At 39.5% G+C, this 15660-nt stretch overlaps 1 protein-coding gene across 2 annotated transcripts in view; it reads left to right on the forward strand.

Annotated features, from left to right (window-relative positions):
• Window positions 1-15660, forward strand: part of CMTM8 (CKLF like MARVEL transmembrane domain containing 8) — a 35628-nt gene that overhangs the window by 12466 nt on the left and 7502 nt on the right. The window contains exon 2 of one of the 2 annotated variants that reach the window (XM_071429952.1): window positions 15379-15552. In XM_071429952.1, coding sequence (XP_071286053.1) covers window positions 15379-15552 — 174 coding nt within the window. The remainder of the gene's footprint in view (window positions 1-15378; window positions 15553-15660) is intronic. The other variant, XM_071429953.1, reaches the window with a different exon arrangement.

The raw sequence follows: 15660 nt of genomic DNA on the forward strand, positions 1-15660 counted from the left end.
GGCACAGTTAACCCACTTGGTACCAAGATTACCCCAAAAATTCCCTGTCATGCTACCTGTTTCTTGTGCACAGTTTCTTTGGCTTGAACATCTAGCTGATAGATGGTGAAAGGGGAAGCTGTTCAGATCCATTGTTTGGACATGATCTTTTATAACCCAGCTGTCTAATTTATGTATTTCTTCAGAGCTCCCTATAGTCATGTATCCCACAGTCCCAGGACATACCTTATTTTTTAATGAAACACTGATGATTTTTTTTATATCCACATCATGATTCTATTAAATCCTGTGTATCAAAACAGCTCAGCATCACAACTATCAATCTAAATTTGTTTATTCAATACAACAGATGGGTTTGTCCCATAGCTGTCCTGCCTTATCACTGGATTATCAAACGATATATGCCTTTTCCTGTATCAAATTGCTGTGCATGCTGTGCTCTTCCTTTTACCTTTGTGTGAACTAGCAAAGCCCCCAGTTTGTGATGCTTTTCAGTGCCCTAATTCCTTTTTGGTTTCTTGGTTTTATGTGCTAAGACCTGTAATATTGTTGGCAGTAGGAGATTACAATACATGCCTCTGTGTTTGTACACATTTCATCATAGCGGGCTGAGCTTTCAGTGTGTGTGGATGTGGGCATTTTGATATAGCAATAATTCATAGCTTGAAGAAAGGGATATCTGCAAAGTACTACTTTTTTAGTATTACTTTATATATATGTATAAAAATTTTTAAAGTTATTTTAAGATTTTTTCCCTTTTTGATTTGAAACTAGTAATACCAGGCTTTGCAGGGAAAATGTGCTAAATATCTCTGCACACAGACTTTTTGAACAAAAAGCTGCCATGTCATTGTACAGGCTTTCCCTTCCCCCCTCAGTGGGAAAACAGGAACTTCTGGGGGGGCAGTAAATAGCTGAAATACTCAACAAAGAGCACTTGAACAAAAGGCTGGTAACACCTCATTATTGTATCTGCACTATTGTCATTCTAGGGAAGAAAATATTAGGCAGAAGAAAGCAGTGATCCAAATCTGAGGAAATAGAAAGGGGAAAAGGTGTGGAAGTTAGCTAAGTAAATATAATTTAGTTGATTGTGTATATTGGAATGCAGTAATATAAACAGCACTACAGGAAAAGGCTTGGGTTTTTCAGAAGAACCATTTGGGTGGGAAGGTCAAGCTGTAAGCTTGCATAGTGATATGGAGACTTTATTCAAAAAGCTTGTGTGCAGTGAAAGATTTTCAAAGTGTTTTTCCCTCAAAGCAAGTGTAGAGCACACTCTCACTCTGCCTGTAATCCCTGAGCAACTTGGCTGTTGCTACCTTACCTAGAGCTCTCCTCCCCATAACCTTGGTGTGTGTGCTGCATCACTTGCTGCTCATGAATCACAGCTCACATGCAGACAGCCTTTGACAAAGCCAGTGGCTGCATTTTTGGATATTGGTACTTTCAGCTGCCTGCACTGCCCCAGCAGCTGACCCAGTCACAGCTCCCCTCAGCCTGAGCTGTGATCTGAGCACAGCAGTGGTGGTTGACTCTAAACTGTTTGGTGGTGGAGTCTGACAAGGGGTCTGGCCCCATTTATCTGCCTTTCTCATCATCAAGTGGTCCATGCTGCGGGAGCCTTGTCCTCCCTTCTCACAGCTCAGTCTGCGCATGAAACCCTGTCCTGGTCTGCTCACTGGGCTTTGATAGTGCAGGGGATGGGTGGAGGCTGGATGGGATGGAGAGCAAGCAGTGCCATCTCTGTTTCATGTTTGCTGAGGAGATTTCCCTGAAATTTAGAACCAAGTTCTAGCCTGGGCTAGGATTGAAGGCACACTTTGCTACATCCATCTGGGGGTTGTACCAGCTTTCGGTCTGACAACACGTTTGTCTCCCAGAGGAAACAGCCCTGCTGACAGAGGAGCTTGAAGGAGAATGTGTGGGAAATACCTTACCACTAAGAGGTGTAATTGCTCTAAACACTTTCAGGCATGCGGGATTCATTAATCCATAATAATCCCTGTAGTTTGTAGCCATTCTGACATTTGTGAGCTGTACTGGGAAATCAGATTTAGAGGAGAAGTGGAATCAAAAGTTCTTGAAAACCCAAAATATATTAGCTGTATTGTGGGGACAGTGAAGCATGTGGGGGAATGCAGTGAGAGCAGCAGCTCTTGGCATTTCTGTGTTTATGCATTATCGGAGGCAAATACCGAATTTCTGGTTTCAGACTGATAGCTCATACATGCAGACAGCTGACAAGGTCTCCATGCCTTGCTGTTCACTGCAGTTCACATTCTAGCCTGTGGTGACACCACAAACCAGAGATTTGTTTACCTCAAATACACTGAGCATTAGAGTGCAGTGACTGAGGAGCAGCTTTGTCTTCAGTAACCCTTGCAGGGCATTAACCTCTGGCACAACAGCAGAGCAAATATCTGAGGGACATTAAATAATTTCTGCTCACATATTTAAATCTGGATAAGCCAATGGATTGAGGGGTTTTTTTTTTCCTTGATTGAAGACTTTTTTCTTGCACTAGAAAGCTGGCATTTGTCACCAGTTGTTCTGTTCTTTGTTTACATAAGGCCCATTGAAGCAGTTGGAGAACATTATACCCTGCCCCACAAATAGGCATGTATACTTAATTTATGACTTTGGTAGTTTGAATTTCAAGTGTCAGGTATCCCACAGACCTTTTTACTTTGTTCTTTTATATTGCATGCACTGCTTGAGTATTTATTATGGAGAGCAGAAAGGCTGCGGGAAGTCTCCTTCAGGCTTGTGGACTTTTTTCTTCAGATCCTTGAAAATAAAGTTATGGAGCTCGAGAAAAAGGAGTTCTCTAAAAGCATGACTGATGTGTAGAGTTGTTTAACTTGTTTGGCCAATTAATTTTTTTTCATTTGGTATTAATATTTTCACTTGCATATAATTCTTCCTTCATATAATACACTTCATGTAATTCACCCTAAAGTTGCTTTAGTACCCTAAACATCTCTGCAAAACATTAAATGTGGAACACTGGTAACAAGCCTTATATAGGTCTTATGTAGGCCTCTGTTGAAAACTTAATTCTGGATTTGTTCTTGATTCCTTCAAAGTCAACTCTTTCTATTACTACCACAAAAATAATAAAGAGAAAGATAAAGCAGAATTAAAAAACCCAATGTAGCTTGTTGCCAGAAGCAATGCTAGTATTTCTGATTATCTCTTGTTCAGTTGTGTTTTGTCAACAATTTTGAATATGGCCCTTAGTTCAAAGTTATCTTTGATATATTGGTGACAGATGGACGTTTTGGAAAAGGACATGACTTGAAACTGACTTCAGAAAAATTCAGATGAGAAATGGGGCTGGGGTTTTTCACCAATGAAAGCAGTAGACATGACGGCAGTTTTTTTAGAGACAAGATGAATTTTGTCATTGCAACGTTTGTGCCAAGGTGTCATCTCTTTCCAAAAAGCATGTTGTAAGTTGAAATCTTTATGCCATTGGCAACATGGCCAAAATGGTCCTTTCTGACAGTGAAGTCTTTGAACATAAATGCCTCCAGAACAGCATATGCAAGTGTTAAATATTTATAGGCATGCAGTTCTTCTGTGTTGTTATTGCAAAGTGTACTCAGGAAAGAAAGTGATTTTGCCAGAGAAGTAAAAGGATTTTTCATTGAGGTGCTTCTACAACAAGTGGATCAGTCTTTGTAAAATCTTTAAACTTTACCTAAATATGTGAATCACAGTCCTTAGGGTTGGATTATTATTCCTGGGACTCAATATAGAAGTAATCTGCTTCTAAATAGGCAGACAACAACAAATCTGAATGCAGATTCCTTATTTCTTTATCATCTTATTTTCTCTTCTGTTTGTTGGGCAAGGGGAATTGTTTCAACTTTTGATGACAAGAAGATTCTGTCTCACAGCAAGAAAAAATTCTGTATTGTACAAAATCAATTTTTGTGGTTTTCAGCTGTGGAAATTAAAAGATACTTTCAGTCTAAAGGTTTTTTGAAAAAGCAGTTAAGGGTTTCCTCCTGTTTAAATGGATGAAGAATGCAGCAATAGATTTTTGAATTTTCCATTGCGTCATATCTGGCTTTATGACTTTGTATCTTAGCTATGGGGCAAAATACAAGTTATTCCCAAAGAAGTAATAAGCTTCCTATTTTAATGTAGCAGCTAAGACTTGTGAAACAATGCTGCATGCCCGCTAATTTTAGGCATCTCTATTTACATGGCCTAACAGGAAGATGGAGATGTAAAAATAGCAACAAAGAGCCAGTGACATTATTAATAAAGCAGCTGTATACAGCATTGTTCTCTTGTAGACAGCCTTTAAACAAAGTGAACTACATAAATAATCATTTATAATTCATAAGGTAGCCATTGTTAGGGATTCTCCTTTAAAAATAATTTACTTTATTAATATAAAAACTATGGCAAAATGACTTCTTCGTTTTTTTCTTGGATGTGTACTCCACATGTATACATGCACGAAATGTTAAAAGTAGCTTACAAAATTTATTGAGAAGCTTGTATTTTTCTACCCTCAGGAGCTATGTCCCTTCAGGGGAGATCGGAAAAAGGATGATAGAGTGCTGCAAAACTTCTTTCAAAGGAAGAGTTTGTATGTCTCTAGAAGAGGCAATATCAAGGTTAAGGAAGACTTTTCATGTATGATTTTATTGGATCAGAAGAAAAACTCCTTCTGCCATCATGCTCCAATAAGAAACAGTAGTAGTTGTAGTAATAAAAAAAATAGTAAATAGCCACATTGGGGAAGACACGTTCAGACAGATACAAATGGTCCTCTATCTTTTGAACTCAGAATCTGCTTCTGCCCTTTTCCAGTTAAAATAATAAAAGAAAAAGTAAATGAGATTGCAGACAGTTATTGCATTTTTTCCTAGTTTTTCTGTACAAGGACAATAATTTCTTCACAATGCACTTCTGAAAAGCAAGAAACAAACATTGTATTCAGTAAGCACAGCAGATCAAGCCTGCACATTTAATTTGTATAAGTGCTTTATAAAGGAGAAATAGTATTCGGAACTCAAGGGCTATACTGTCGTCTTCACCTCCATAAATATGCCTCTACTGCTTGGCTTGAAGTAGTCCCTCTCAGGAAGGACTTCTCAGGAAAACTCTCATGTGTTTGTGAACCAGGCACTGCATTTGTGTAAAGGAAAAGGAATATGTTAAGATTTTGTCTGCCCCACCCAAGCTCCTGAGGTGGAAGGGGGCAACCCTATCCCAGAGTTAAACTGCAGCTGCACTCTGGAAGTCAGTTCTGTCTTGAGAAGAGATGTGAAATTCATCATCAGCTGACATTCTTGGTGAATGTGAGGAAGCTTCTTTCTTTGTCCAAATCTTAGGTTCATGTCTCAAAACAAGAATTCAAAAAGCTTGCCAATGTGGTTTTCCTTTTTTTCTTTTTATTTAAATTGCCTCAAGGAAGCACTCCAAGCTCTCCTAAGTCCTTCCACCAAGTAGCTGATGTTCCTGACTAATGTGAGCTCTCAAATCTACACATAATTTTATAGTATGAAGATCTAAAATTTAAATCAATTAAATCATATGACATTGTATGAGTGCAATGATAGGTCTCCTCACAAATCGACTCAGTAAATTGCCCCTGGATCTCCTGTGAGTCACATAGGATTTATTTTTACTTCTCTACTACCTGTTTGGGGACAGGACTGTTTAGAGGACTAAAACTGAGTGTTAATTCTCAAAGAAATCAGTTACAGGTTCTACTCAGAACTCCAAAATGTATTAATATTTGAGTGTTAAATAAAAAATCATTCAGCCTTGTAGTTTCACCAATCTTGATTTATAAGCAGGCTTTTGAAAAGGAAAAAATATTGGAATATGGAATTTAATCGCTACTTTTGTATCTGAAGGTGTTTGTACTGAATCTTAAAGTTTTTCCTCAAAAAAGCCATCACCTCTAGAGACTGCACAAAAGAAGCCACTAGGACACACAAAAATACATATCCTGTGCCTTCTATAGTCTCTATGTGACTATTCTGCTTGTAATTGTCTGCTTTAAAATTCATACTTGAAGGCGTGGTTAAATGAAAATTTGCTCAGAAAGTAACTGGAAAGGCAGATTATTTTTTATTTTATTCTAATGTGCTATTACTTTACATTCTCCTTTCTCTGCTGCTCAAGGGCAAAATGTAGCAGCAATTCCAGTGAGTAATTCCCAGCTCCATGATACTGCAGTGTTTACTGTAGCAGTACCACTTCACGGTTTCCTGACAGGGCTGGGAGGAGGCAGTGAATTTGGAATCAACAAGCATTTCTGCACAATATCACAGTGTTTCTCTCTAGGAAATCCTAGGTGGTGAGAGAAACCCCTGCCACGGGCAGGCCTCGCTGAAGTGGAAGGAAAAGGGAGTGGCAGCAGCCTTCCTTTCAGTAGCATCCCGCGGGATTGTTCGATAAGAGGCCAGGCAGTCTCCTCTCCTTGGTGTTTAGATGCTCTTGTCGACCTTTAGAGATTGAGCACTGTGGAGGTCACTGCCTTGCACTGTCACCCTTCCAGAGAGGTGAGTAAGTGCTGCTTAGGTCAGGCTGCTTGTCTCCAGTAGCATTTTGTACCACCCCTCTTTATTTTCACATGACACTGTGGCCCTGATGGAGCCACTGATAGCAGCAACCAGTGTGGTCCCAGCCAGCTGCAGCAGCCCTGAGCTTGCAGGTCTTTCTCCTGGCTGCCTATCTCACTGTATTCTGCATCAAGACACTTTCAGACTAGAGAACATGATGGGCACAGACAAGGCTGTCTTCTGCTGCCTCTTTGTAGATGAAATGATGGTAGCACTGTGATACCAAGTTAATGTATGCATAGTGTACAGTAACGTATATAAACTACTCCATGTGTGCAGATCCCCAGGCAAAATACAAGGTTGAGTTAGAATTTACAGGCATGGATAAGCAGTACTGTGCTCCTGAACACAGCCCTCAAACTCCAGAGCGTTTAATGTGGAAAGTGCCCTGGGACAAGGACCAATCTTTATGCTTTGTACACATTTTAATGGCCTGTTAATGATCAACCTCCACTCTACTGAGAAGATAAATTTCATGATGATATAATTCGAGCCAGATTCTTCACAGTTCCTTGAGATAATTTGTTGTAATTCTACTTTAGAAACAAATGATATATTGATGTGGCATGTAATCATCTCATCCTATTCTATTAACACTTCTACATCTTCCAGTCCTTGGTTGCCAGGGTTGCAGGAAAGGAAGGCCAGTTAAAACCAGAAGTAATGGATCTGGTCAGTGGTTTGTTTAGCTCAGTCTCTAATATTCACTGATACCGAAAACTTAGGGAGGAATGTTAGAAGGAGCATGTACTGCAAGCTTTTCTCCTCTATTATGGTTCTCTAACTTCTAGCAAACTGCACATTTAGGAATTTCCAGTGCTGAAGATTGCTGACTATCCTGACTGTCATGTATGTACATAATATGTACAGACAGGGCTGACCCAGAGTGTGTATGATGTTTCCTATGGCATTCCATGATTTGATTATGTACTGTGGGTTTTTTTCCTTCTTTTTGATTTTGTTTTGTTTTGAAAGACCATTTCATTCTGTTTGTTTTTCATCTTTTTGTGTGATAATTTTAGCAGGATGCTTCTTGTGTTGCAAGTCCTAATCTACTCCTCGCTCCCCTCTTTGTGCCACCTGACATTCTGCAGACTTCTTTCATATCCTCCTTCAGTCTTCAACAGAAAATTGGATCTGTCTTTTTTTCTAGCCTTAACTTTCTTTCCTTGTAGGAGCTGTTCTCTGTGCCTTGAATAGTCCAACTGAATCATTTTGTAAGTGGAAGGGAGGAATGAGCAGAACATACTCAATGTGTGGGTATATCGTTGATTTATAAAGCACTCTGGAATTTTCTCTTTGGTAGAGGTTTTTATTTACTTTTATTTTTTTTCCTAAGAGTTTCTAATCTTCCATTGTAACATTTTGATGACATGAACAAAATTTACAACCTGAACAAACTCTTGTTTCTTATTTACCTTCTGAATATCCACTACTCTGCCTCTAATAGAGCTTCCTGAGAAACTGTAAGAAATCTGTTGCAGTGATTTCATAATTTTGATGTGGTATGTCTGTGTTTTCCAGAAAACATATCTTGTTTTTTTAATATAGGCTACCTCCTTAAGTTTACTGTGTTACTGGTGTTAGCTCTGGTCTCAGACATTCCATGCATATTTCTCAGGTGAAGCAACCTGTAATGTGCTGCTGGCATGGACAGCACGATTTCCTTACTGACCCCCACCCCTGGGTTATTTTTCTGGGATGCCAGATGCAGTGAGCTGGAGCACTGTATCACAAAAGATTCCTCATGCATGGGCTGCAGTGGAGAAGGAGTACCTTTGTGATTTACACCTTTTTAGTAGGTGGTAGATTACTAAGGTGACACGAAATTGGGCGTGCTGCTGCATTTTGCCTGGGTGCTGTTGTCTTTATGCCTGGGCAGTGCCCATTCTGATCAGACAAAAAAGTTTCTCACTTGCACGTTGCTTTCTCTTTGCTCTTCCCAATGAGACTTCATAGTTTCTTGGGCACTCCTGAGTGCTGGCTGAACACCAGGACTGGACTTTATTTACTGGCTCACACATGAGGAGGTCTGGTGCCCAGTTTTTTAGGCATAGGTGCTCCTGGACTCTTTCTGGGGGGTTTGGGGTGGGTGTGGGAGGACTTCCCTGCTTTGTGGAGCTGTGGGAAAGGCAGCAGAGGTCTGTCAGCCCTCGAAGAGCTTTGTCTGAAGTCTCATTCCGGAAAAGGTGTGTTCCCTATTGAATGAAGTGTCTGCCAGAAGGCTTTGACCCATTTCAATCTTGGGTCAGGAGGTTTTCTGACATGTCATAGGATTTGGACTAAACTCTGGGGTAAGAGAGTTCAGTCTTTGATGAAGATATACATCCGGAACATATTTTGGCACATGCTGCTTCCAGCGGTTTTCTTTCTTAGGAAATCTATCCTAAATAACAGCTCTGGAGGGGGTGATTCTCTGAAGTAATGGTCAGTATTGCCACTGTTTCAGGCCCATTTAGCCTGAGGGGTGTATGCTGGTGCTGCCACCAAGCCAAGAGCATGACAGAAATCTTGAAGACTAGTGGGAAGATTCAACTGAAACTGGTCACTTGAAAGTAATTAAACAGGCATTCAGAAAATTTTTAGAAATTCTGGCAAAGTAGAAGAGACTGAATTTTGGACTTTGATTAGGCAGAAGTGTTTTCAAAGCTAGGAGAGACTTGAGACCCATAGCTGCTGCTTAAGTTTGGTGCTAAGAGTAGTACTGTGCAAATTATAAAATTGGTATGTCCACTATGACCACTGGCATGCTTCTGTATGCTTCTGTGAGCACTGTGGATTTTAAAATTTTTTCCTAGCAAGGCAAAACCATGAACAATCTAATGAGAGGGGGACACTAGAGAGTGGCTGATGTCAGCTCGCTGTAATGTTTGGTGCTTGAAAAAAAAATGTTTGAGACTGGGAAAGAGAAGCAGTAGGTTAAGGCAATGTATTGATTAGATTGTTCCAGAGTACATTCACATAGCTCTTGAACTGTCAAAGACACTTAAGCAAGGTTCTTCTATCTCTAAAAACCATAGCTGAAAAAAAATTTTGAATTTCTTCATCTTTGCACCTTTACTCAGTGTTAGTGGAAATATTTGAAGTTTGAATCTTTCAATTTAAAAACATGCTTATCACCTTTTCTCTTACAGCAGCAGAAATAAGATTTTTATATTTTGTATTTTAGTCTGGATTGATGTTTGATTTATCCAGCAATTACAGGCTTTCACCTTATTTTTTCTTATACTTTTTTTTAAGTTGAACACATCAAGTGTTCTTATTTTGACTAGTTCGTGAATAAACCTGCAGTTGCTGTTGCTGTTGTTGTACCTGGTACGGAAATTAACCTGTTGAATTTGCCTTGGGAAGACACTCAAATTTGGAATTACTCCTAGTGAAAGATTTATATAGATATAGATATCTTGCTTATTTTGAGTGGTCCTTTTCGATTTGCAGGGGTTGCAATTGCCCTGATGCTACTGCTGGGCAAAATGCCCCTTCCGTGAAGAAAAAAGCAATGATTGTGCTCGCTCTAGCGGCAGAAGGCAGAATTGTTGTGTCACTTCATGGATGATGTGTGAGAGCACAAAAATTCTGATTTAAAGACACTTTTAAAGTGCAGTGCAAACACTTACTCCATTTAGCCTGAGCTGGAAAAAACATTAAAAAAAAAAATCTCTATCTGTAAATAATCTGCAAATAAATCAATAAATCTGTAAAATAAAACCAGCTGGAAATGATACCATTAAATCTGCCTGTTCTTATGACTGACTGTCCTGGATATATTTAACAGGAACGGTAGAGGGATATTTCTCTTTTTCTCACTCTTTTTTTTGTCATTAAAATCCACACCAGCACCACCATCTTGGTATGTAGCCAAGGCAGAAAAGGATGGAGGTTGAGACATTGACAGGCTGCTTGTGCTGCTGATAAGGTAGCTCCTAACTTGTGATTTAGTAATGAAATAATGATATGCAATAATTTACAATGGTGTCTCTGTCCTCTAGTCATAAATCTCCTCTGCTAGGAAGAGGAGGCAAGATGTCCTGCTTTCTCCTTGCTGGATGCTGTCCATGTTTAGGTGGCTTTGCATACAGTAGGCAATTCGTGCTGCAAAAGCACAACTCTTCTAGTTTCCATCTGCCATCCTTTTCATCTGCGCCAGCAGCAACTCCATATAAATCCTGCAGTGCTTATGGTCACAGGAAGCATCTCTTGGATAAAGAATAGGAAAAACTTCTGGCAAACGTACCAAATTTTTGTTTTGGTTTGTTTTTTTGTGGTTTTTTTTGTTTGTTTGTTTTTGTTTTAAATAGGTGAGCCTTGGGTTTTTCTTCCTGTCAGTTCTGCTACAATGAGACTTCTTTTATTGTGGAAAGGCCATATACACATTTTTAACTGTGTTGCTGAGTTAACTACTCAGGAGAAATGCTGGAGAATTCCAAACCCTGGTGTCACTGGAGAGGAGTTGTTACATCGTAGTCTTTTGAATGCAGGTGGCAAGTACAAATTTTCTTTTGCAGTTTTTAAGCTGCTTTGAAAAGCAAAGCTGGATACACAGATTCAAGCTCACACCTGCTTTTATACCTGCTGAATTGTGACACGAGACAAGAAGTGTCTCATGTACTAACAACAAAGCCCTCTTTTTTTAAAAGTGACTAAATAATCCAATACTTTTGAAGTTCTCAGCACTGCAGAAGAATTATGGCATTTATTTAAGGGTTTGAATATGTAATTAAGCATCTAATTTTAAACCTGCACACTCAATAATGTTGGATTTTGCTACCAAGTTACTTCCTTTTTATGGTGTCTGCCAACTGCTGAAGTATGCATTAGTGCACTGACATATTAATGCATTTTAGTAATGCAGGTACCTGATGAAGCAGCAGCCAAATGACCACAAAATAAATGTCTGAGTTGAAATCAGAACCTGCCATAAACAACAAAAAACTGCTTGCCTTTATCTTGCACTGACATCCCTATTCCCATCTGACTGGAAAAACTGGACCCATTGGTGGAGCCCTTATAGTCTTAGGATCCAGCATCCCCTCTCATCCATTACCACATTAATGGTAAAATGCATTATTTTCTTGGGCCTTCTTCATGCCTTTCCCTCCCCCTTTCTTGGGCTCATTTTTTCCAGAATAGTAGTATGCTCCTGTAATTCTAATTAAGCATATTCTGACTTGGTCATAAATTAAAACCAAATACTTAGCTATTACTAATACACTCTAGCCTACCTGGTCATAGTGAGATAGAGGCCTTCCCCAGTTCCTGGGTGGAGCCTTCTCCCTTGTCTTAGAGCTGACCTGGAGCAGTGAAGGTGGCTGTGCACCATCTGTGCTCACTGAATTACTGCAGGCACTCCCCAGCTGTTGCTGATGTTGGCTTTCCAGCATTGCTTGCCTATCACTCACTTGCCAGATTCTGTACGCTGGATGCTCATTGAGGTGACATGTGAATACAGTCCACTTTTTCCCAGTGGGGAGGTGTGATGCCAAGCCAGTAGGAGAAGTGGCATTCTCAGCTGCAGCAGATACAGCAGTGTCACCCAGTTTGTACTGATCTGTTGAACAGCAAAGCTGTCATGTAAGGGGCAGTCAGAAAATTACGAGGCAGGCATTTAGCACCAGAGAAACAATCTCGGTATTTAGCATGCTGAGAATACCAGCTAATCATGGAAGGCTTGTCTAGATGTCTGGATTGCTTTGGCTCCTGAGGTATTTTGTAGATGCTGACGGCCAGTGTGAACTTTGAATCAATTTATTGCATGTGTTTACATATGCAGCGAAACCATTTGCCATATCATTTAACTACACGGAGTGAATTGTTGACCATGAGCTGATCTGACCTTTTCAGGTCTAATCAAGAAGTCTGAAATATTATTTTAGCCTGTCAGCTCCAGTAATATGCTGTAAGAGTATCTGGATCTAACTGAAAATGTCAAATGTGCTCTAATATGCAACCCATCAAAGTTACGATGCAGGAACCAGTTAAGAATATAAATCTGTAACATCTGTGGTGCATCTCAATTGCCTGGGTGAGTTGTTCTGCCATTGATACAAGCCAGCTAAAAACGTGGGTTAAAAGCAATTCTTCGGAATACATGTGAGGTGTACAGCCACCTAAATATTAAAATTATCTTGGAAGAGGGGGGATAACTCCAGGTTCGAATACTACTGGAAAAAACAGGGCCCAGCATGAATACTTGTGCTCTAGGGAATGTCTTGCTAGCTTTAGTGTGTGGTTATGTAAGATTAGTGGTCTCATGTAACCTCAGAATTTTCCTTTTTAATTTTAATAATTTGCCACTTGTGAAGATTTTGTTCTTTTAAATAATAATCCATTATAAAACTGAGGTATCCTTATCAATCTTATTGCATTTAGTAGGAAAAATTTTTCCTAGTCCTGTGCATTTCATGAAAAATCTACTTCTATATTTAAAAGTGTTCTAAAAATCAACACTTCTAAGCAGAATATTTAATGATTAAATTTTTAAATTTTTTTTCCTCACCTTCAAAATTTCTGTTCTTGGTATTTTATAAGATACTCAGATCTAGGATAAATCTGCCTTCAGTAATTATTTATCAAGCATGAGATCAGTTGTTTATCTGTATAATTTCTGGATGATGAATTTAAATTTGGATTCAAGCGTATGGATGTAATGAAAAACAACTTTGTATCCTATGAAAATGGTATTTTTCTTTAGCTAAACAGTCTATCAAAATTGTTTAGCCTTAAAACAGTTGTTACACTAAAATTGAGTTGCTTTTTATCTGATTGTGGGTAGTTCTTGCAATTTGAGGTGCTATTAACTGAATTGCTACTATTAGTAAAACGTTGTTGGAAGTAGAATTAAAATGAACTATGGGAAGCATTGCTGAACCGATAACTTTGCATTGAAAATAGTGTGTTTTAAAGGCTCCACTTAACGCTGTTTGAGCTGTTCTTACTAGGCAATGCTGCCCTCCCCTGGTATGCTGTGAAAAGCAGGAATTTTTTATTCCAGTTCTAGAGCTTCCTGTTGGAGAGAAATTCGTGTGTTGGTGAAAACGTTTAGGGGGGAAAATGCTCCTAAACAGACCATTATATGCTTTCTCTCTTAAGAGAGAAAAGCAAACTCCAAACAAACCATAGAACAGACATTTGTGCAGTGCTTTTATGGATGCATGATGCAGATGTAGATGAATGTACAAATAACATACATCTAATCTACTGTCAGTACATGGTAGAGGGTTGAATTAAGTTTGTGTGGCAATTTGGAAGATGAATTGAAGACAAAATAAACAGATACAAGGTGGTAGGAGGACCAATGACAAGAAGTTTTTCTGTAACAGTATTGTCTTGTAAACATGAATGATAAATCTCTAAACATTATATGTACGTTCAATTCTGCAATAGAGGAGTAAATGTGACCATGGCCAGCAGCTTGCATGGGAATAGGATTGGCTCTTGTGCAAATGAAGCTGTAGCAAAACCATCATCTGCTGTCAGGGTCTGTTGATGACAAAGATATCACCACCAGCTCAGGAAGTCCCTTCACTGCACAGTCCTGAGAGCTGAGGAAGGTAGTCCAAGGAAATATTACTTTTGATGGTCTGTTCTTTAATGTATTTCCTCAGGTGTCTGGTACTAACTGCTGCTGGAGATAGGATATTGGGGTAGAAGGTTCTTTAAGCTGTCCAGCTGTGGCTCTTATGTGATAAATGTGTTGCTATTTGCTTTAATTTTGTAATCTTTCCATTTCTCACTGCTAGATAATTTCACCATAGTCCAGATAGAGCAGAAAGAGTTAAGCCTTGTTGCAAATAAGGAATTTTAGTTCCCACATCTGAGTCTAATAAAGTGTGTGGAGTGAGCTTTGCTGTTTGTTTGTTTGTTTGTTTTTAAGGTATAAAATGTCACTTTCTTTTTATGGTTAAGATTTTTCTAATTGCTGGACAACTTGAAAAACACACAACTTTTTTTTTCCTGTGGCATATGACTTACATTTTGCTTGCTCCTCATTCCTTTTAATGCATTGGAGATCACCTAGCATTGGAGAAAACTGGAGAGAGTATGTTAAAACCTCTGGTTTGTGTATTTTTTTGTGTCTTAGATCTGAACAGACTGCCACATCAGGAGGGAGGTTTTTCTCCCAGACTGGTTTGCTTGAGGACTTTGCTTGAGTGTGAGTCCTTGTCTACTACTTAGGGTCAAGTCACGTGGGAGATGTTTTAAGAGCTGTGGAGTACAATGACATTCCCAATGTGACTTGCTCTTCTCCAGTTACAGATGTGTGTTTTAGTGGTGTTGATATTTTACTACAGCCTTTTACAGTAGGGTTTAGGAGTTGTTCTGTGTCTGTGGTGCCTGCCAATCCACAGAGCAGGTGTGGGCCATTCTGAGCTGGACCCCAACTAGTAAGTGACCTGTGACTGTGGCAGGTAGAACCTGAAGATCCCAGTGGTCTTCCACAGGCTGTTGTTTCTAAAGTGACATTGCTGGCAGGAAAACAGCAGCATTTGCCTTCATGCATCAGCAGGAAAGCTACAATAATCAATCCTTTTGGGAGCATAGCTGTAAAACCACTGCAAGTATGACTCCAAAGTAGTTAAAGGCTGGGCTAAATCAATAGATAAGATGCCTTTCCCTTTGTGACACCCTGCCACAGCAATACCAGTTTTATATGTTCTTTTTTGTTGGATCAGTATTTTGCCAGTGCAGCATCCCCATTCAGCTCATTGAATGGTTCATGTGAACAGCAGTCTGAGGTCTAGAACTGTGTGACAGTTTTCTTTCTTCTCCTTAACTTTTGCAGGTGCTGGGGCTGCTGGTGTGGACCCTGATTGCAGGAACAGAATACTTTCTCTATCCAGCCTTTGGCTGGGTGATGTTTGTAGCTGTATTTTACTGGGTTCTCACCGTCTTCTTTCTGATCATCTACATGACAATGACCTACACCAGGATCCCGCAGGTGCCATGGACCATGGTGGTAAATATACCCATTCTTTGTTGTTCCAGGCTTGCTGGGTTTCAAAGTGAATAAAATATTGATGCATTCTACATGTATATTTTACCAGCTCTACTTGTACTCTTTGCA

This window comes from Agelaius tricolor, unplaced genomic scaffold (assembly GCF_023055355.1).
Source record: "Agelaius tricolor isolate 1412-34295 unplaced genomic scaffold, bAgeTri1.0.p SCAF_6, whole genome shotgun sequence".
Lineage (NCBI taxonomy): Eukaryota > Metazoa > Chordata > Aves > Passeriformes > Icteridae > Agelaius > Agelaius tricolor.